Source organism: Heloderma suspectum, chromosome 2, assembly GCF_057233095.1.
Source record: "Heloderma suspectum isolate Gila_16-S chromosome 2, 16-S_ref, whole genome shotgun sequence".
Classification (NCBI taxonomy): domain Eukaryota; kingdom Metazoa; phylum Chordata; class Lepidosauria; order Squamata; family Helodermatidae; genus Heloderma; species Heloderma suspectum.
In genome coordinates, this window is record NC_139459.1 from 38,014,138 (window position 1) to 38,037,494 (window position 23,357).

The 23,357-nt window shown below is 41.4% G+C and overlaps 1 protein-coding gene across 2 annotated transcripts in view; it reads left to right on the forward strand.

Moving 5' to 3' along the window:
• Nucleotides 1-23,357, forward strand: part of MAP3K1 (mitogen-activated protein kinase kinase kinase 1) — an 81,836-nt gene that overhangs the window by 38,350 nt on the left and 20,129 nt on the right. For both annotated transcript variants that reach the window (XM_084833274.1, XM_084833275.1), the window contains exons 2-14: nucleotides 5,667-5,817; nucleotides 7,091-7,297; nucleotides 7,988-8,188; nucleotides 8,651-8,767; nucleotides 9,495-9,643; nucleotides 13,271-13,392; nucleotides 13,978-14,059; nucleotides 14,647-14,824; nucleotides 16,760-17,050; nucleotides 18,138-18,259; nucleotides 18,986-19,077; nucleotides 20,642-20,831; nucleotides 21,043-22,303. In XM_084833274.1, coding sequence (XP_084689400.1) covers nucleotides 5,667-5,817; nucleotides 7,091-7,297; nucleotides 7,988-8,188; nucleotides 8,651-8,767; nucleotides 9,495-9,643; nucleotides 13,271-13,392; nucleotides 13,978-14,059; nucleotides 14,647-14,824; nucleotides 16,760-17,050; nucleotides 18,138-18,259; nucleotides 18,986-19,077; nucleotides 20,642-20,831; nucleotides 21,043-22,303 — 3,163 coding nt within the window. The remainder of the gene's footprint in view (nucleotides 1-5,666; nucleotides 5,818-7,090; nucleotides 7,298-7,987; nucleotides 8,189-8,650; nucleotides 8,768-9,494; nucleotides 9,644-13,270; nucleotides 13,393-13,977; nucleotides 14,060-14,646; nucleotides 14,825-16,759; nucleotides 17,051-18,137; nucleotides 18,260-18,985; nucleotides 19,078-20,641; nucleotides 20,832-21,042; nucleotides 22,304-23,357) is intronic.

Here is a 23,357-nt window from a genome sequence, read left to right on the forward strand (position 1 = left end):
GATAGGGAGAAATTTCATTCATTAATAAATTATTAATGAAATAAATAAATAAAAAATAAATAAAAAATTTCCTCCCTCTCAAAATACTAGAACCCGGGGTCATCCCATGAAGCTGATTGGTAGGAGACTCAGGATAGATAGAAGGAAGTACTTCTTCACACAGAGCATAGTTAAATTATGGAATTCTCTACCACAGGATGTGGTGATGGCCACCACTTTGGATGGCTTTAAAAGGGGGTTGAACAAATTCCTGGAGGAAAAGGCTATCAATGGGTTCTAGTCTTGATGGCGATGTCCTACATCCAATATCAAAGTCAGTATGCCTATGTACACCAGTTGCCAGGGAACATGGGTGGGAGGGTGCTGTTGCGCTCATGCCCTACTTGTGGGTCCCTGGTCGATAGCTGGTTGGCCACTGTGTGAACAGAATGCTGGACTAGATGGACCCTTGGTCTGATCCAGGATGGCTCTTCTTATATTCTGATGTTCACCTGCCATATTGTACCCCAATGATCCCCTAGGGGAGGTGTCTGTCCACTCCATTCCTCTGAGGGGAGGCTACCCCACATTAGAGGAGGGGGTGGCCATATAACTGTTTCTCAGACTGCTCCCTCAGCCTGGCTTCAAACTGTATTGATCGCAAACTATGTGCTAGTTAGGGAAGTCTGTCACTTAGTGGCTGAAAATGGTACTGCAGGCTTCAAACACAGACACATTTAAATTAAATAAAAGGAATTAATGTGTTTAAAAAACCAAATAACCCCTAGGATCCTGTTAGTATTCGTGCCAAGTTTCAGGTGTCTATGTTTCACGGTCTTGGTGCTATGGTACTGACAGACAGAAATCCTCTTTTATTATTACAGATTTCAAATATTTCTATCCTACCCTTCATCCTAAAATACCAGGGCGGTAACCAGAGGCATAAAATCAAAATATGCCACAAATATAATACCAAAACAACTTTACAATAAAAATAATTAGTGGCATCAAAAGCAAAGCAGACTAAAATACAAACCAATATCACATTATAACATGTTTGAGTCAATGTTGTTTTTTTTAACCTGATGCCAAAATGATGTGTTGTGCCAGTCAAGGATAAAGGGGGACAGGATTCCGAAGATGGGGCATCACTACAGGGAACACCCTCTTTCTGGTTCCTACACAAGTAGCTTCCTTTGGCAAAGGAACCTTGAGAAGCACCACCTCTGAAGAACTTAAGACACAGGCAGGTTGGTATAGGGAGTGATGCTTGGATTTGGATTACAACCAATTAGGGTGTTAAAACACCTTGAATTGGGATTAGAAACAAATATGTACCCAGTGTAAGTCTTTGTGAACTGGTATAATATGGCCTCATCTAGCTGGATCAGTAAAAATTCTGGCAGCTGCATTCTGCACTAGTTGAAGCTTCCAAGTCATCTTGAAGAGTAGCATCACATACAGTGCATTGTAGTAATCAATCATTGTAGTAACCTACCTATCAGTTGTAGTAAACAATCATTGTAGTAACCTACCTATCAGTTGGTAGGTTACTAGAACATGGCTCATTGTAGCCAGATTATCCCTATCCAGGAATAGTTGTAGCTGGCGAACCAGCCAAAGCTGGTTAAAGGCACTCCATGCCATTGAGGCCACCTGAGCCTCAAGTGACAATACTGGATCCAGGAGTACCCCAAGTTACGTACCTGCTCTTTCATAGGGAGTGCAGCCTCACCCAGAACATGAAAATGCGTCATGTTTTCATCTCATCAGGATTCAGTTTATTGGCTCTTATCTAGTCCATTACTGACTCCAGCACCTGCACAGCCTCAGATGACTCAGATAACCTAGAAAGATGCTATATTTTCCTGTGTGCCAGGCACCTTTACACATCCTTCCAACAAGCAAGGGGACAGTGGGGAAGGTGCAACTCTGCAGTGGTTGTCCTTTTCCAATTGTATTTATGATTATGAGGATTAATATAAAAGACCCTGGATTAGCTAAACTACTGTCTCAGGGAAACAACACAGCTGAAATGAAGTTGCTTCATTAGTTTACAGCAAGATGAATAGTTTGGGAAAGGCTAGGGCTTCTTAACTTACCTAGCCTGCCTTCTCACTTACTCTTTCCCTACACCTAAGTACCTTTACTGGCCCTGTTCTAAGGGAGGCTAACTGGGGCAGGAGGGAATAGTGTTGGGATCCATCAAGAAAGCAAGTGGCTGGATCCAGGAGGTTGTAAATTCCTTCTTGAGAGAGGGAATGGTGCCAGCTTCTTTAAAAGAGGCAGTAATCAGGCCACTCCTGAAAAAGCCTAACCTGGATCCAGAGGATGTTAATAAATATAGGCTGGTGGCCAACATCCCCTTCCTGGGCAAGGTGCTTGAGCGGGTGGTTGCAGGACAGCTCCAGGCACTTTTGAATGAAATGGATTATCTAGATCAATTTCAGTCAGGCTTTAGGCCTGGTTTTGGAACAAAACTGCCTTGGTTGCCCTGTGGGATGACCTTTGTGGGGAGGGGGATGGAGGGGAGTGCGTCCCTGTTGATTCTCCTGGACCTCTCAGTGTCAAGAGCTGTTTGGAGGCCTCTCTCAGTCTAATCCAGTAGCCAAGTCCAGACACAGACAAAGGGATTCTTTTCAAAGCTTTATTCCTCTTTTACAACTTAACAACTCTACTGTTAGCAACTAGATATGAACAGCAGAGTACCTATGCCCTAAGTTGGAACAGTTGGTCCCTGTTTGAAAGAGAATCACTGGCAGACCCTGAACTTATGGGCTAGGGAGAGTCCCTCCCCTTTTCCCTTGGATCCTCTGGGCGCAACCATTGTTTGCGCGCCAACCGGGCACTACGCCTCCTTTCCGTGCCCTCCATTTGGCGCCGCTCCCTGTGTCGGCTTCGCGCGTCCAGCAAGTCTGCTTCCCGCGCTCTGTCACTCCCGGGACTGCTATCTATGCTAGGAATGCCGGTGGGAGGAATCCCAGTCAGCTGTTGGCCCTGGGAAGGATGAGTGCACTCCTCTCCCAGGAGTGGCTCCTCTTCCTCAGAATCAGAACTACTCTGGGATTCTAAGGGCTCAGTGTCTACCCTGACACTCAGTGGCTTTCAATACCATAAACCATGGTATCCGTCTGGATAGGTTGTCTGGGTTGGGAGTTGGAGGCATTGTACTGCAGTGGTTCTGCTTCTACTTGGATGATTCCAGAAGGTGATACTGGGGGATTATTGCTCTGTGCCTTGGCAATTATGCCATTGGATTCCACAGGGATCTATTTTATCCCCTATGCTGTTCAACATCTACATAAAACCGCTGGGGGAGGTTATCTGGAGGTGTGGGCTGAGGTGTCATCAATATGTGGATGACACCCAGCTCTACCTCTCTTTGTCATTTAACCCAGGTGAGGCAGTGGCTGTTCTGAATCAGTGCCTGGGCACGGTAATGGACTGAATGAGGGCCAATAAGCTGAAGCTCAACCCAGACAAGACGGAGGTACTGTTAGTGGGTGGTTCGCCTGCCCTGCTAGGTGTTGCTCAACCTGTTCTGGAGGGGGTTGCACTCCCCCTAAAGGATCACGTTCATAGTTTGGGGGTGCTCTTGGACCCAGAACTGTCACTTGAAGCACAGGTGAACTCAGTGGCACAGAGCAGTTTTTATCAGCTTAGGCTGATATACCAACTACACCCTTATCTGGACAGAGATAGCCTAGCTACAGTTATCCAAGCTCTGATAACCGCTCGTCTGGATTACTGCAATGTGTTATGTGTGGGGCTGCCTTTGAAAGCTATCCAGAAACTTCAGTTAGTCCAAAATAGGGCAGCAAGATTGTTAACAGGGACTGGCCAACAAAATCACATTACTCCAGTACTCTTCCAGCTGCACTGGCTGCCAGTCCATTTCCAGTCCCGATTCAAAGTGCTGGCATTAACATTCAAAGCCCTAAACGACTTGGGGCCAGGTTATCTGAAGGATTGCCTCCTCCCATATGTGACTGCCCAGACCCTAACATCATCCTCAGAGGTCCTTCTCTGGGAGCCCCCACCAAAGGAAGTGAGGCGGGTGGCTACTAGGAAGAGGGCCTTTTCTGTTGTGGCAGCCCGGCTGTGGAATGAGCTCCCTAGAGAGGTTTGCCTAGTGCCTACATTGTACTCCTTCCAGCGCCAGGTGAAGACCTTTTTATTCTTCCAGTATTTTAGCTTCCTGATCTTTTAGCTCTGCTGTTTAAAATCTGTGTTTTAAATCTCTGCATTGCTGCTAGGTTTTATTCTGGTTGTACTGTTATTTTGTGGTTTTAAGCTTTCATATTTTATATTGTTTTATGCTGCGCTTCGTTTTAATTTTTGTAAACTGCCCAGAGAGCTTCGGCTATTGGGCGGTATAGATATGAAATTAATTAAATAAATAGGTACTGATAGGGTAGTTTAAAGGAGGCTGCTCCATGGTTGTCTGTTCTTGGTGTTGTTTGTAGACATGGCAGAATAAAGAGGGCTCTACTCTGGCGGTTTTCTCCTGTAGAATTCCTTTCACTTGCCTGACTCTTTGGAGGAATGGAGGCTTCTTGCTCTTTACGTTCTCCCCTGCCCAGACCTGTGAAGAGGAATTTTAAACAGGATAGGATTTTAAACAGGACAGACTGGGAGTTCTTGTTACTGGTCCTGTCCCTTTTGTTGGTCCCCATGGAAATAGGACAAAGAGGGTTCTGGTTCTGCAAGGAAGTGGTGGGCTTACAGTCTCCAGCCGGCATGGGCCTGTGGGAGGCCTGATTACAAGAGGGAGAGCTGAATGCCAACTGATGGCACTTCATTCCAAACCGCCCTGATGACGTCACCCAATATAGAAGTTAAAAAGCAATGTGGGACATGATGGAACAGATAAACAACATGACTGTATAACAGGCTCTTAAAAATCTATTAATTTGACTCCATATAACAGTTTAAACTGTGTGTTAAGAATGATACTTAAATATAATTATCAACTACTTAACTATTTTTTTAGTGGCATGAAAATTCTACTTTTAATGTGGAAAACTGCTATTAGTTTGGGAGTGTGTTTAGTTAGAAGCTTGTTTATAAAACATTGTCTTGTTGCTTTTATTAATCTTAGACATTTTTTCTGGATGTTTTGATCTTAAGTTAGATGGATTACTATTTTTCTAATTAAATGTTTAAATACGTGTAGTTTTAGCTGCCTAAAAATAGTTTATTTCTTGTTTATTTTTATTTTTAAGAATTCTTACATGGATGACTTTTGGAACGATAAGGCACATACCATTGCAGTACCTTTCCTTCTTATCTGAGGAAATAAGGTTGTCTTTATCTCAAGTGCTACATATGTTATAAGGCTGTTCAGAAAGTGCCTGAGACTGCAGGCCTATGTCTTAAGAACTATGTTTATTATAGGTTGTGATAGGTTAGTGGGTCAAAGGATCCCTTTCTTAAAATTTAATTTTTACACAAACAGCTTTCTCTTCTTGTCTGATGCTTAATACTTGGAGTAGTTACAATCCAAATAGCAGAGTAGCAAACTGTTTACATTAAAGGCTTAAGCGGCTTGCTTCTGCCACTGGAATCAATCTTTTAGTGTTTATGGGGGAGAACAAAATATGGCGCTTCAAGAGTTAAGCATAGCACTGTTTATTGACGATCACATTCATATGGTTTTTGCCTTTTTTTTTTTTTTTTTACTGTAGTCGTGACATGGAGAATAAAGAAACCCTCAGGGGGTTGCAGAAAATGGATGACCGCCCAGAAGAGCGCATGATCAGGGAGAAACTCAAGGCAACATGTATGCCTGCCTGGAAGCATGAATGGCTTGAAAGGAGAAGTAGGAGAGGCCCTGTGGTAAGTAAAGCTGGGGTAAAAGCACTGTAATTGTGCTTTGAGAAATTGCTGAAAGCACAGAATTTGCTTTCTTATATTGTATGATCTTATAGTTACCATCTGAGTGCCTTCTTCCATTATAATTCCTCTTGCTTCATTTCTGCATGTTGCTGATTGTGAAGCTTGAAATTCCAAATAATATGCAGGTCTACAGTGTATTGTAGAAGTCAAACCCAACTTGTATTGCTCAAAATATTACAACACTGCCCCCTATTGTTAGCATTTTAAATTGAACTCTCTTGGAAGAAAAAAACATATTTATATTCATAGCTAGAAGGAAAATTATACAATCAATGTCAAACAATATTTTAATACTAGTATATGAAGGGCTTGGAGGTAGCTAGACCTTGTGCAATTGGAGAAACAAAGATGAGGCCCTTTCTGAAAGTTTTACAATATATTAAAACACAAGACGGTAAGGGTGACAGGCAAAAGGAGGAGTGGAAGAGGAGATTCCCCTCTTAGAATCATAGGGTTGGAAGGGGCCTACAAGACCATCGAGTCCAATCCCCTGCTCCATGCAGGAAGCCAGATTCCCAGGCAGTCTCCCATCCAAGTACTAACCAGGGCTGACCCTGCTTAGCTTCTGAGATCAGACGAGATCGGGCATATCCAGCCCTTTGCTCGTTCTGTTTTATCAGTCTTTCCACAAAAATGCAGTTGGATAATTGTTAAGGCAGTGATCCAAAGAACTTTGCAACTAATGAGAAGTCAGGGAGGGTTTGGGATTACATTTCTCATACTGAAGCCTCCTTTCTCATACTGAAGCCCCCATTATGCTATGGCATTGAACTCAGATGTCAAAGAAAGTCAAATTCCAGTGCGCATGTCCAAAAGGTTGTGAAGTAGCAATTTCGAGACCATCCAAACTATTTTTTGTTTGCTTACCAAATATTAAAGATTTCACTGTTTCTTTCTAGAGAAACAGACCTTGTATTCCCAGACTAGAGAATACACACTACATACGATCCATATGAGGTCTGACAGGTTTTCATGAGAGAAGCCAGGAAGGTTAACACTAACATCACTGGAACTGTTTCTAGGCTTGTATATCTAGGTAGCACACACACTCGTTTGACTTGAAACAGAATCTCATAAGCATCAAGGAAAAACTGACAGGATTCAGTATGGTGGGAATCCAATAAATAAATGTATACCCAGAACTTAATGTATTTCCTTTGTTTTAAGAAGAACTTTAGGTAACCATAAATCACTTCATATCTTTTTTGACAAGGTGGTAAAGCCAATACCAATAAAAGGAGATGGTTGTGAAGCAAACAAACCAGCAACAGACCCTCCTCCTGAAGGACAAACAAGCGCTACTTCACCTACTCAGAAGGGGAGACGGAGCCCTTCTCCTAGTAGTTCCTCCTCCTCATCTTCTAGGACTGTTAAATCTGAATCTCCTGGTGTAAGAAGGAAAAGAGTATCTCCCGTGCCTGTAAGTTGAAAGTTCTTATGCAACTATTGATGTAGCCTAGGGTCATAATACTTTAAAGTGTGTCTTTACCCCCAGGGGCCTGCCCATCCGGTTTGATCAGCAAGAGAGGCCCGCTTGTGGGTCCCGCCACCATCTGAAGTTCAGTTTGTGGTAACCTGTGAATGGACTTCCTCTGTTGCTGTGTGTAGTCTCTGGAACTCCCTGTTCCAGGTGTTAATCTGGTTCCCTCTGTGATGATATTAAGTTCATTTTTTAAGGCCATCTTTTTCCAGCAGGATTTTGGTATACTGGTTATTTGAACTGGCTCCTTTTGGTTTTGCGCTCTGTGTATTATGGCCTTTTTAAAACCTACCTTTTTGTGCCTGTTTTTTCTGTTCTGTTTAATTACATTTGTGTGTGTGATGTAAGCCTTCTCAGTTGAAAGCATAAAGGTGCATAAATGTAGTTGTATTTGGAATCATTTGGCAAAGCCAGGATAGACACCTACATTTTTTGAAGTTGGTGGAAGAGGTGGCAGCGTTTATGTATTATCAAATACTTGCACAACTACTAATTCATAAAGTTAGGTTCTTCCTCTGTAACTTCACTGAGACAATGGGCAATGTAAAACTGTATTTATAGATTGGATGGGAGGAGGTGGGAATTGGTGTCAAAATTATTGTAAGTTTAATGGAAACAAATTGGTTTAAGTTTCAGAGTGGACGAATAACACCACCACGAAGAGCTCCATCTCCAGATGGCTTCTCACCATATAGTCCTGAAGAAACAAGTCGGCGGGTCAACAAAGTCATGAGAGCCAGATTGTATCTCTTACAGCAGATAGGACCCAATTCTTTCCTGATAGGTGGAGACAGCCCTGATAATAAATATAGGGTATTCATTGGTCCTCAGGTATGAATAGCATACAGTATACCTATTTTATTGTTAATTATAAGGTGAACTAATTTCAGAGGATTGGTTATCCTGTCAAATTTAAGAACACATTCTCCTATAACTTTCTAAAGTATAAAATGGTTAATTGCTGGGAAAATGCTGAAAGATCATTGCTTTCTATGAGTTTCTTGGCATATTTTATTCCCACTTTTATGACTATTAACATAGCCATTGGCAAAGCATCAGTTAAGTATAAATAGCTGTATTAGCTTCATGTCTGTTGTATATAAAAACATCATGCATTACTTGCTGTGCCCAAAATCATAAAAGGGAAGCTATCAGAAAGAAGCCATTGCTAATCACAGATTTCTTTTTCTAGCAGAAGTATAGTCCTAATAACTCTTTACTAGAGTAATTTTTAGCTCTTAAAAGAAGTGTGAAACAGCCATAATAAGCACACTAAACATCTTTGGTTTACAGACCTGCAGCTGTGGGCGTGGCACATTTTGCATTCATCTGCTATTTGTTATGCTTCGGGTATTTCAACTTGAATCTTCAGATCCCATGCTTTGGCGAAAGACCTTGAAGAACTTTGAGGTAGTGCCATCCTTTCTTTTTACTCACAGATAGGCACTCGTGGCCCATTGCTGAAATTTACTATTGGTGAAATTTTCCATTGCTGAAAATTAAATTAGGGTGCAATCCTATGGGGATAGGCTGCCACCTCCGAACTCGGAGGCGGCCACCTATCCAATACAGGGCAGGAGAAGCACAGAGGGGATTGTTCCTTCCGCGCTTCTCCTGCCCTGCATTTGTGGCTAGAGAGCTGATTTCGGCTGTCTAGCCACAGGAAGGAGGAGCAGGGCATGAGACTGCTGTACGACACATAGGATGTGTCATACTGGCATTTCCACCTTCCCCGCCCCAGAACACCCCATTTTTGCAGCTCCATGCTCCTCTTTCAGGTGTGGAGCACGGGGCCATTCTGCGCTGCCTGCGTGCAGAAACGGGGGGAGGTCAGTTCCCAGAAACCCACATATCATATGTCCATCTAGCTGCTGACTAACGGCCATAGGATTGCTCCATTAGTAATTCTTTTAAAGTTTCACTAGTATCACTGTTATTTCTGCATAAAAAAAGAATCCATCCTTTGCTGGTGGTGATCAGAAATCTTTTCTTGTACTGATATTTATTTATAGAAAGAAGTACTGATATTGTAATTTGATGCATTATTACATCATAGGCTAATTACACTTAAATCTTTATTTAAAAGACATCAACTTTGAGTAATTCATAGTATAATAACATTTTCTTCCAATGATAGGTAGAGAGTTTGTTCCAGAAATATCACAGTAGGCGTAGCTCAAGGATCAAAGCCCCATCTCGTAACACCATCCAGAAGTTTGTCTCACGCATGTCAAATTCACATACATTGTCGTCATCTAGCGCGTCTACATCTAGTTCAGAAAACAGGTTAGTAATTCTTCTAACAAAAATAAGTAATGCTATTCTAAATCTCCCCCCCCCTTTTATAGATAAGATTTCCTTTCATTTTTCATAGTGAGTCATCCCCTTACAGAAGTTCCAGAGGGGTAGCCATGTTAGTCTGTTGCAGCAAAACTGGCACAAAACTTTTTGTTATTTCTATACAAGGTGGCCTAAGTTAACAAAAGTTCTGGTATGTATTTTTAGTTTGTTTGGATTCTTTGGGCAAGATTTTTTTCTCTTTTTAGTCTTTTCTGGCTAGCTGGATATGACACAGAAGCACATTTCTAGACAGGAATTTGTTGCTCTCTTATTGCAGGCATTTTTCCCCAAATACCTTAGTATATATTAGGTGCTATATGCATGGGGACCTGATGGGGACTTGAAACCTGATGGAGACTTGAAAAGGATCTTAGGTCTTTTTAAAGTGAAACTTTATCTTAAAATGTTCTCACATTACGTAAGATCAGAATAATTAACTATACCGTGGTTGGCCAACTTGTGGGCTAACCATGCCCCAGCATCAGATTTTAATCAAGGTGTGGCCTAGAGCAAAGGTGGAGAAATTCTGGCCCATCAAATGCTTCTGGACTACCAACTCCCATAATCCTTGACCATTGGCCATGTTGCCTGGGGCTCATGGGAGTTTGAGCCCAACAATGTCTGGGATGCTACAGGTTCGCCAGCCCTGGCCTAGAGTTCTACTCAAGGAAAATAAAATGTGTTTTAAAGTTGTAAGCAATAGAAGCTTGGATCCAAAAAAGCATGAGCAGAACTCTGCTCATTCGTCAGGAGTTTTCCATTGCTATTCCTCACTGTAATCCCCTTTGCCCCTCCAAAAGCTGCTCTGGGGGATCAGGAAATCAAAATATTATGGGATGTGGCACAGAGGAGCAGCAGTTGGAGGAAATATTGAAAAGAGATGGGGCAGCATGCACAAGGGGAAATATCTTTCCGTTCATGCCAGGTACCTCTGGGTCCTAGTCAGAGATATTCCGTACTACTCTATTTTGGATTTTGTATGCAACATGAATAATATGTACATATTTAAGTTTAATTCCACCTCAGTGCACATGTACTATTACAGTGAAGCCCTTACTCTTAGTTGGCACAAGCGTTATTTTCATGCCTGAGTATTCCTGAGAGTGTAAATGTTGTGTGTCAGAATACACTTCTGGTTCTGGGACAATTGTCTGAAGATAGAGTGGCTCCTGAGGATGCAGCTCCTGATTCCTCATTACTTGCAAATGTAGAAACATCATGTTTCTCTACAAGAATACTTGAAAACTATTGAGTTTTCCTTGCTTCTTTTGTGCATGCAGATCTCATGCTCAAATATGAAAGACATGCATTGACTTCTCAACTTGGTTGTTGGAGTGAAGTATATGCTTACATGGCAGTGGCTGCTTCTATATTTCTTTTCATGTCAACATTATATATGGCACTTTACCATAAGAAAAAAACAGGTCCCTGCCCTGAGTATCTTAGGGCAAAATCCAGCATCACATGAGCAGAGTTCGCTTCTGGTAACAGTATATCCCCTTCTCCTCTCCCCCTGCCTGGTTCCCAGATCGGCTCCAGAGGTTCCCCGTCCCTCCAGAGCAGATTTTGAGGGTATGCGGGTAGTGCATGAGAGAGGGGAAATCACCCCCTCCCCATTCCACTGGTGGAAGTTGTTCTGTCTTTTGGAGGAGTTACTTGGATACTCCCCATACACTAAACTTAAACTGGAGGTGGTGGAGTAGTTTCAGTTGGGGATGAGGAGTAGGGGGTTAAACCAAGGAATTCATGAAAGTGCTGGAGTTTGAAGGAAGAAAGGGGTGGTGGCTGGGAAGTCAATTCCAAAGCATAGCACTTTTTTGTTTGAGTGAATTTCTAGGGGGATCTGACCATCATAGAAACACTTAATATGCCTGTATATTTACATAGCAAAATGCAAAGAATGTACTGCATATGCATAGCAAATGCCACTATGTACTAAACTTTCCTTTTAAAAAGTTAGACTTCCTTCTCTGGTCTTACTAGGTCTATAGTCCTGAGGTTTTAAATGCATCTAGACTTGAATTATGCAACTCTTTCATGACTTGTTTTATAGATTGAGTAGTTATTCAGAAAATCTGTTAAATGTAAAATTCTGTTCTTAAATGTTGACAGCTTGTTAGCTATATCAGTTTGAAGTTGGCTGCACTGAATATATATATAATAAATATATATGTATGGCTTTTCTGGTGGTTGATATGTTACCTTGTATTATCTGGCCCTAAATATCCAAATTGATCTATATGATCTGCATTTGTGCCATGGTGATTTGGAGAGCAAAGTTCTGAAGCAATAGCTCATGTTCTACTTCTCAGTTCTGAGTGGTAGTCTCATACTGCAACTTTGTACCTAGCTTTGGAGCTTTTTGTAACAGGTGGCTTATAGATACACAGATTCTGTATACATCAGAAATGGAATTAGCATTCTTCAATTATGAGTATCACAGATTTATGGACCTGGTAATCTTTTTGCTCATCTAGGGTGTTCTTAAAAGTATTGACACTCTTGAACTGAGTATGTAGGAACTTATTCCGTATTAGTTTTGCTGGGAATGTCTATACCTGATGTCATTGGCTGACTTCAGTGCCTGTATTGGCACTGACTATATTGCGAGTTTCTCTCAAAACTTCAAAACCAAAAAACAACAACTTCCCAATAGCTTCTTCACATGCCACTCCATTAACTTCTAGAAGGAAGAACCATGTAATTGGCCCTATGTATATGGATATTCCATCTAGATATTACTCAAATAATGTGAGAAGAAACTATGGGAATGCCACTCAGATGACACTGCAGTAACATACCAGTGAATTGTTAATATAAGCCTTTAGTTGCTTTGTTTCTAAAACTAGAGCCATTGAGCTCCACAGCCACTTCAGCATTTCCTGCAGCAAGGTACATCCATTCTAGGGCTTGTTATATAACCAGGTTTGGTTGCTGGGTTTGTGCATTTTGATGCACGGAAAATTATGTATGTGGAAATGGGCATCATGATGCAATAAATAGGGTGGCTCTGGATCCTATTGTGGGATGAAAATGCATGAATTATTTTCATTTCTTGTGCATATGCCCTTACATTACATATATGCCCTTAGATGTTACTGGCATCTGAACAGTTATTTTATATGTTTGTGAACACTCTCTAGAGAAGTATTGCTTTGAAAAACTTCAAGTTGTTTCAACATTGTGGCTTTTCCACACCACTGCTGTAACATGTAGTGCAGCTAATCACAATATGTTCCATGCCAGTGCTGCACAAATCTTGGATTCAGCATTGAAGGAACATATGATGAAATGTGCTACACATTATAACATCATGCACAAAGACATCATGTGGAGGCCACTTTGAGCAACACTCTGTGGGATAAAGGTAATACATAACCGGGCACTCAGAGTAGCTGTAGAAAACTGCATGCAAAGGTCAACTGTTGGTCATTGTTCTGTCACTTACAGTATGATAGAATGCACCCCGTTACATATATTGGGACCTATTTCTTGGCCTGGTAGAGAGATACAAATATAAATAAATCAGAAAGGTTTTATGTTGTTTTTAATATTAATACATTTTTTTAATAGCATCAAGGATGAAGAGGAACAGATGTGCCCCATTTGTTTGCTAGGCATGTTGGATGAAGAGAGCTTGACGGTCTGTGAAGATGGTTGCAGAAATAAACTTCACCACCACTGCATGTCAATATGTATGTTACTGATTATACCAAATGTGTACTTGTGCCATAGGAGTGGATACTTCCACTTTAAAGAATGAATAATGGCAATGCAGATCCTTGCCACCTTTGAAGAAGCAAGACTAATAGCAGCCATAATTTCTGAACATTAATGGAACAGGCATTTCATATTTGTGGAAAGGAATGAGATTATGCATTAACTAGTATCTTAGAGAAGGAGTCCATCTGAATGAAGTAAACTTCCTCATGGAAATGTGGGGTTGTATGCTTCAGAGTATGCACAAGATATATCGATATATCATCATAGCACAAGATATATAGATATAAAATATATCTTTATGTGAAAGTTTATAAAGCTGGTATAGTGAGCACAGAATAGTCCTGCAAGTGGCTACAGTTACTACAGAAGTATCTATATTTCATCCAAAATATAAAGTTATAATTGGCTTTCCATATGTCTAGTTTGCCATTTACTTATAAGTTCTGAACACACTTCTAAAAACTGAACAGTTTTATCTTTGACTAAAAGTTTGTTATGTTACTAACTTCAGTATCTTTTTTCCCTTTCTTTGTTTTTTTGTGCTGCTCCAATATTAGGGGCAGAGGAATGTAGGAGAAACAGGGAACCTCTTATATGTCCTCTTTGTAGATCTAAATGGAGATCTAATGATTTCTATAGGTAAGGATTTGTTTTATTTGAATATATTGTTTGTTGTGTCTTCTACTTACAGATACAGAGTTAAATCTTTAAGGGTGCAAGTCCTACAACTTGCAGCATTCTCCAGCCAGCCATGCTGGTTGGGAAATGGTGGTATTTTTAGGACTTTTTTCTGTCAAAACATGCATAGGATTCCACCTTAAAAGATTAAAATGTCTACCTGTGTGCTATGGATGGATGAATCAGTCTGTTTTGGTTTTGCATGTGTTCATTCATAAGTCCACTGTATCCCATTTCTGTATCAAATCTGCAATTTTTTTAAACATGGCCCAAAATTGCATGATTTTGAATGTATTTTTCACAAAATAAGCATTTTTGTACACATTTTAACTTAAGATATGGATTTTGGGTAGGTGGGGGTAGCTGATAACTGTATTGCAAAATTTAGAGAAGTGCAAAAACCAAAGGGTAACTCTTTTGGTCCCCATATTAGTCTGGGAAGTGCAAATTGGGTTGGTTTACTTAACAATAGGGAGCAACCAAAATCCTTGAATATGCCCAATGTGTGCAAATATTCACTCATTAAACTTTTTTTTTTTTTTTTACAGTCATGAGTTGCCAAGCCCTGTTGATTCCCCTTCAGTTCTCTGTGTGATGCAGCAGCAATCTCAGCAGCCTACAGCTGGCTCACCAAGGAGGAGTCAAGATAGTAATTTTAACCTTACTCATTATGGGGTTCAGCAAATCCCTTCTGCCTATAAGGACTTAGCTGAGCCATGGATTCAGGTATATCAGATTTCTAAAGACACCTTAGAGAGCAATCCTATTGGGATAGGCGGCCGCCTCCAAACTCAGAGGCGACCGCCTATCCAATGCAGAGCAGGAGCAGTGCAAAGGGGATCTTCCCCTCCATGCTTCAGCTGCCCTGCATTCGCAGCTAGACAGCCAATTTCGGCTGTCTATCCATGGGAAGTCGGAGCTGGGGGAGGGGGGCAGAGGCCGGATGATGCATAGGAAGTGTCGGAAAGGCACTTCCACCCCAGCCCAGCCCCAGGAATGCCCTGTTTTCACTGCTCCGCGCTGCTCTTATGAGCACGGAGTACGGGGCTGATCTACGCTGCCTACAAGGCAGCGCAGGAGGTGGTGGAGGTTGGTTCTCAGGGAACTGACCTATCCTATGGCCATCTAACTGCTGACTAGTGGCCATAGGATTGCACTCTTAATTAAACTACTTGGTTTGTAAGTTTATGTTGCAGCTTCTGTTCTGATTTACTTAGATGGCTAAGTTGTGCTTTGTCCCTTGCCAAGAAATATGTATGTGCATGCGTGCCTAGTTTTTATTCTGTGAGTGCAAGGCACATGGTTTTGCTGGCTGCTGTTGTTATGTTGGGGCTGAAATGCGCTTAAGTAGACCTTCTCCAATACAATAGCACCCAGACTTTGTAATATTCTCCCCAGCCATATTTGTCAAGTGCCTGTATTGTTTGCTTTTAGTTGCCAGTTTAAAACATCTCTGTTTGCCCAAGTTTGGACATTATTTTATTTGCTTTTTCTTTGTTTTTTGGACTTGCTTTCTGGTTATGAATCATTTTAAATTATTGTGAGGTACTGATATCTCATAGAAAGAAGAGATATAAACAGTAAGATCTGATTTGGCTGTTATGTCAGGGTGGAAACTGAGCCGATAGAACCCCAGAGCAGGTCTGATTCTGAGGAGGAACAGCAATCAGTGGGAGAGGAGCCAGCTCATCCCTCACAGGCACAGCAGCTGGCAGAGATTCCTCCTGCCGGCATTCCTGGGATAGATAGTGACTCTGGCAGCGAGAGAGTGCTGGAGGGGGGCTTGCTGGACGCTCAGCACCGGCACAGAGAGCGATGACAGATGGAGGGCGCAGAAAGGAGGCGTAGCGCTCGTTTGGTGCGCAAGCAACGGTCGCGTCCCAAGGACCCAAGGGAAAGAGGGAGGATCTCTCCCTAGCCCATAAGTTCAGGGTCTTCCCGTGATTCTCCTTCAAACGGGGACCAACTGCCTAGCCTGGAGCATAGGCTACTCTGTCTTTCCCCAGTGCTGTTCCTTGCTTAGTCGCTGGTGATTAGCATCTGAAAGAGTCATTAAGTAATAAAAGTAATAAAGCCTTGAAAAGAATCCTTTTCATCTGTGTTTTGAGTTGGCTATTGGAGTAGGCTGTAAGAGGCAGCTAGGGCGCTCTTGACATGTTGTACCTGGGCTGGCTCTGCCACAACTCCCAAGTCTTTCTGTTTGCCAGTATTGGACCCTTCCTCCAATTCTGGCAAGCTAGAGCCCAATCATAGGTTTGGGCTATAGAAAACCTCACAAGGAATGTGGAGTATGAGTGTGCCCACTCTTGGGAGAGTGAAGATGAAGATATTTGCATTCTGTCTTCAACCTGTTAAGAACACTTGTCATAAATTCTATACCGCATTGTGGAAGTTCATTTCTTCATCTCTTACTGAACTTCATTCTGTCTTAACTTACTTTCCCCCTCAAATAATGCCTGACATAAATATTTGTTTTCAAACTGGTATGGCATTAAATATTTGAAACATAACTTTTACGCTGATTCAGGAATGAGGTACATTCCTTCTTAGCCTGTACCACTTCAGAGTTCACATAGGACATTGTATATTTCAACTTGAATATTTGAGCTTATTGGATGTGTACTTGTTAGCAACTTAAATGTTGCAATGTCTGTCTTCCAGGTATTTGGAATGGAATTAGTTGGCTGCTTGTTTTCTCGAAACTGGAATATACGTGAGATGGCCCTTAGACGTCTCTCCCATGATGTTAGTGGTGCTCTGTTATTGGCTAATGGTGAAAGCACTGGAAATTCTGGAAGCAACAGTGGAAACGCCACAAGCGCTGGAAATCTTGGAGGAGCTAGTGGATCATCACAGACCAGTATCTCAGGAGATGTTGTTGTGGAGTCCTGCTGCAGTGTCCTTTCCATGGTTTGTGCTGACCCTGTCTACAAAGTGTATGTTGCTGCTTTAGTAAGTTGCTCATTCTTTTCTAATACAGAATTTCCAAAGCATCTTTGCTTTTTAGAGATGAGAAAGCGCTATTTAAGCAACCAAACACCTGGAATTTGTGAGATGATGTCAACATGGTTCAAGTTGTTGGATACATTCCGAGAAATAAATGGGGAAGACTGTCACCTACTATGGGTATAAGTAAGCCCAGTTCATATATTTGCCAAGAGCCAGCACTCAAATAGTGTGAATAATAAAAAGGGAGATAAATCATGTGAATAGCCTTGGTGCAATTCTCAATTTGCATGGAAGCCTTGGTGCTCACAAGAGCCTTGTGTGCATGGTGGATAGCAAGGGCTCGTGCTGCTCCATCACACTGTTCCAGTGCCAGCTCCTAGTGAATATATGGATTGGGGCTTAGTTAATGTAAAAACATCAGGACATGGCTCTCTGCCTTCAGGTTCTTGGTGCAGTATTTAAAATATTTTATGCTTTGCAGTATTGGTGCAACCAGTTCCTTGAATAAAGAGACACACTCAAGATGACTGATACTCCAATTTTAGACTAGTTATGCAAGTGTATGATGAACGTTACTTTTCCCTGTTTACCAGTCATCATTCCAAGTATCAGGCATCATTCCAGTCTTGGATAGTATCCCTGGTTCAGCCAGTAGGGGGCAGGTTTATTTGAAAAAAATCCTGATAATCTGGGAAAGGGTCTGTCTCTTAATGAAGCCCAGTCACCCTGCCTTTAGCAGAGGTGACAGGCTCTGTTTAGCAGAGGCAAGCTGTCATTTTTATTTGTATTTATTTACATTTATCTGCAGAAGTGGCACATCTTATGAGGGGAATTCATAGGTTGGACTTCCCCTTTAATGATCTGTTACTATTTGGCCAATCACTCAGTGTACTGTTCAGTTTGCTCTACTACATTTTATATAGAGTTTTGCGGTGCTTCAGAAGGTAACAAATTTGTAGGTAGGAGCTTACTTGATTAGATTATTTGCCTACAAAATTTGCTTCTTGCCTACAAAAGCATATCCTGCAATAAATGTATAAATAAATAGTGTTTGAATCAGTGATCTAAAAAACTCTTTTCCTCTCTTTAGAAAACATTAAGAGCTATGTTGGTATACACCCCCTGTCATAGCCTGGCAGAGAGGACAAAATTGCAACAACTTCTAAAGCCAGTTGTGGAAACTATATTAGTGAAATGTGCAGATGCCAACAGGTATAGTGTTTAAACTTTCTGCAAACCTATAATCATGTGCGTGTGTGTGTGTGTGTGTGTGTGTTCTCAAAAGATAAGGAACAAATTCATATGAAAACAGACTTCAGAGCATTGGTTCATGTGTATGCTGTTCTGTATGAGAAGTTGTGTTTACCCTGGAAATGTGAAATTGAATAACAAAGCAAAAATAATCACCAATAGCTCTTAAAAATATTTAGGTAGTTATTGACCTGGTCTGGACAACACAGCCAGCTCATTGTGTGTTGTTTAACCCATGATGAGCTGTGGTGCATGCCAGGTGCATGCAGCCACCATTTTGAATACACAACCCCTGATCAGGGCAATCAGGGGTTGTGCCATGTGCAAACCCAGCCACTGGGAGTTATTTGAAGGTTAAAATACCCTTGCATAATCCTTGATTAGTAGTAGGGTTTTGCGAGGTTGACACACTCCACAGCAACACACAGATCCAGTAAAATCCTCAGAACTGTAGCTCAAGCCTTGTTTTACTTTCTTAAAAGTATATTAACAGAAGTATGTGAAAATGGGTAAAGAAAGTATTAGTGAAATATGAAAATTGTTCCTAACTTTTGTCATGATATGTTGAGAAATATTTGTGATGAAAATGCTGTGGTAGCTTCTCTGCGTATTTGAAAAAACAAACAAACATATAGCTATTCTTACAAAATAAGTGAATAAAAGGTGTTTGTTTTTGACTCTTTATAGCCGCACAAGCCAACTTTCAGTGTCAACGCTTCTGGAAATGTGCAAGGGGCAGGCAGGAGAGCTGGCTGTTGGTAGAGAAATACTTAAATCTGGTAAAATGTCATTTTATTTTTATATTTATATGGCACCATCAGTGTACCTGGTGCTTTACAGAGTACCTCTTCCTTCCCTCTATTGAAATTTTAGATGGTGGGCTTCTTGGGGCAATAGTAACAAGGGATGAATGTGAGCAAATGCAGTTACATATACTTTGGCCTTTATTTGGTTGGGTGTGGGGCCTGAAGGATTACACCAAAGGCTTTTAAGGACATGGGGTTGAGCAGGTATGTGAAAGGGAGAAGCTACAAAAATTTAATAATCGACTCTCTGCAAACATCCGTTTTCAGTTATTTTACCTCTTAGGGCGCAATCCTATCCAGATAGTTGCCAGCCTCTGAAATCGGAGGCTGCTAACTATCCTATGCAGAGCGGCTGGAGCACGGAGCGATCCTCTCCTCTGTGCTCCAGTCGCCCTGCATTTTGGCTAGATGGGTGATTTTGCCCGTCTAGGCGTGGCTTTGGGGAGGGGGAGGGGAGGAGCCTGGAGACCTGATAGGAAGCTGCGTGAAGCAGCTTCCGCAGTCTCCTCCCCTCCCTGCCCCTGGGACCACCCCTTTTCCCCCATCTCCACGCTCCATTTGCAAGCTTGGAGATGTAGCCAGCACAGAGAGAACTATGCTGGCTATGAGGGGGCAGGGAGTGTAGTTTCTCGTCTTTGAGGTTGGAGCCCCGGTTCCAACCTCTGTTCCCAGAAACTGAACAATCCTATGTCCCTTCAGACACTGTCTCGGGGGCATAGGATTGCTCTCTTAAAAAAACTATTTGTAAAATCTCAATTGATTCCACTTGAAAGTGCAAAGAGAAACTCATAAGAATATAGAGAGCTGCCTTATAGTGAGTCAGACCTGTATGGTTGAAACTTACTTACAGTGGCTCTCCAGGGTTTCAGGGAGGAATTTTCCAACCGTACCTGGAGAAGCCAGGGATTGAACCTGCATGCAAAGCAGGTGCTGGATTATTGAGCTAGAGCCCCTCACCACACAAGTGCTAACAGTTGCCATACCACCATTAATGTAGCTCATTAGATTATAGTTCTTATTTTTCCTCTAGTGACCCATTTAAATCTTCACTAGGACAACCATCTTTCTGTATATAGTCTCTAATATGTATTAGGCCATACATTAAAAGCTATAACAAAGCCCAGCTCACAGGTTTGCATTCGAAATCAGCCTTCCCCAATCTAGTGCCCTTCCAATGTTTTGGACTACACCAAGTTGGGGAAGGGTAGTTTAAATTAAGGACAAGACACAAAGGGAATTTCAAATCTATCCAAGGTTATTCATTTTGGGAGCTTTGTAACATTTTTAGAACTTTTAAATGGTTCTTCTTCTAACACAGATGCATTTCAGTGGCAAGCGGAAGTAGTTAGCACTGGTGAAACTCTGGAGTAGTTGAGCATTCTGAAAAGGGGAGCTATAATTTGCAGCACCAGAAAGAATGACTTCATTTGTAGGCACTTGGCTGATAAAAGGAGGCAACTGTCTGTTGTCTCCCTTTGTCATATAAAATCTGCTTTGGGTATATGTGTCTTATTTTCTGATTAATCCTTGCTTTTAGGATCCATCGGCATTGGTGGTATTGATTTCGTCTTAAATTGCATCCTTGATACACAACCTGAATCAAACAACTGGCAAGCACTACTTGGGCGTCTTTGTCTTATAGACAGACTGCTATTGGAGTTTCCTGGTGAATTTTACCCCCACATTATCAGTGGTGATGTTTTGCAGGCAGACACTGTAGCAGACAGGTACTACTTTAGAAAATCGTGCCTTTCTTGTTGGACGTTTTTATCCAGTATCAAAATTTGGCTGGTTCAAAAAATGAAAATCTTGCATTAAAAAAGATATTTGGGGATGAGCTTTACTTGCAGTATTTACAGTGTTGACTTACTGCTTTTATTCTTTAGTACACTTTTGCTGAAATAAATTGTCATTAACTGTGCTTTATATTACTTTTAGGTACAAAAAGCTGCTGTCGCTGTTGAGCTTTGCTCTGCATTCAATTGACAACTCCCACTCAATGGTTGGCAAATTGTCACGGAGGGTATTTTTAAGTGCTGCCAGAATGGTTGCAAGAGTACCCCATGTGTTTGTAAAACTGTTAGAAATGTTGAGTATGACAAGCTCAACGCATCATACAAGAATGCGTCGGCGGTTGATGGCTATAGCAGATGAAATGGAAATTGCAGAAGCCATCCAGCTAGGTATGGAGGAGATGCATTCCAGTGAATGCAGGCGTGAATTTGCACAGCCTCCAGTTCCTGATAACTCCCCAGAATCAACAGAGAGCAATACTCCGAATAACACAATCCAGTTATCAGGGAAAAATGGGAAAGGTGTGGCTGATAAAAAACGAAGTGCCAGTCCAGAAGACATTTCTGACACAGTGGCTGGCATTTCCTTGGGACTTCCTATTTCTTCAGGAACAGTGGAGCAACCAAAGCCAGCCATTCAAACAAAAGGCAGACCCCATGGTCAGTGCTTGAACTCTTCACTCTCATCCTATCTTTCCCAGTCAGTATTCTCAATTTTGCCTTCCCCTACTACTCCACCTGTACCTGCAGGAGCTGATATTTCTAAACTCAGACCTCAGGGATTTGTTCCCTGGAAAATACCCTCTGCTTCTCCTCAAATGCAGCGGAAGCTTTCTCTCCAGATTCAAAGAAACTGTGCTGAACATAAAGAATCAGAAAAACTTTCCCCGGTTTTCACACAGGCCAGGCCTCTGCCATTCAGTCATATACACCGGCCAAAGCCATCTCGACCTACTCCATGTGACATGAACAAACAGGGGGAAACCTCCAAAAATAGCATGACGCTTAATTTAAATGATATATCACAGTGTGATAATAGTAGTAGTGCAGTTATACCAAGTGAAGAGACTGTTTTCACCCCAGTAGAAGAGAAACATAATCAACTGGATATTAATACAGAGCTCAATTCCAGTATAGAAGACTTACTTGAGGCATCAATGCCAACTAATGATGGAACAGTCACATTCAAGTCTGAAGTGGCAGTTCTGTCTCCTGAACGTGCAGAAAATGACAACACATACAAAGATGATGTAAATCATAATCAGAAATGCAAGGAAAAGATGGAAGCTGAAGAAGAGGAAGCTTTAGCTATTGCTATGGCAATGTCAGCATCTCAGGATGCCCTTCCAATAGTTCCTCAACTACAGGTTCAAAATGGTGAAGATATCATAATTATTCAGCAGGATGTGAGTACATCGATGTTTGTATCTTCTCAGACTGCATGTGTTTATTGTTGCATAATGCATTTCCCATGTGTGACTTGGAAAGCTGAAGGTAAAACCCTTTTGTCTTTAGAAATAAGACTGTATAGTTAGAGTAAACTAGCTACCTGTGTAAGTGTGAGGATCTTCTGGAAGCCATTGTTGAAAAGATGCATTGTTGTGTGTTGAGAAAGTATTTGGAACACTAAGGGGGCAAAAGTAGAAAGTGTAGAAGGACTTGGACTGACACACCATTTTTCTTACACAAGTTTATGGATAAAGCATCTATCCATGCAAGTACTTGCATTATCTTTACACATGTTTAAAGTTGCTTTGAGGAATAAGCTAAGATGAGAGGGAAAGGGGTTGTAAGCTAAAGTGAATTTGTTTATGGGCTTGATGAGGCTGAGAAGTCGGATCAAAAGCTGAGTAATGGAAAGGATTAAAGGACTAGAAATGGCTTCACAAGCTGCAAATAGTAGTAGGCAGCTAGTAACATTTGGGTGAAACCAATAAAAATTTTGTTCGCTTCATATACCACTTTTCCTGAGAGCCAGTTTACTTGGAAAAACAGGCATTCTTTGGTCTTTGCCCAAGAAAGGGTTCAATGTTTTTCATGCCAATCTCTAATTAGGCACATAATTTCATTTGCTTTTATAGTAGAATTGGAAAAAATAACTATAATAATAAGCATTATTTGTTATTGGTACATGATGGGAGAGATGAGTTTAGTGATAACCTCAAGCCTAAATAAGATTATGATGATAGGGGCTGTCTTATTATTAATCTTTGTAATCCACTCTGGAAGTCTTTTTTGGCTGAAGAATGGGGTAAAAATACTGAAAATACATAAATATCTAGTGTTAAAATAAGAAATTAGGGTTGCCGTGGAAAAATAGTGCTCCTTGAAAGCAAATTGATGATGAATTCAAGCATAGGATAAATACAATCCGGATATAAAAAAAAAGCACAACGTAGGAGTAGGACTCAGTTATATCTGGCTGAATATCTTTTGCCCAGGGATGTTAAGTTTTGCAGT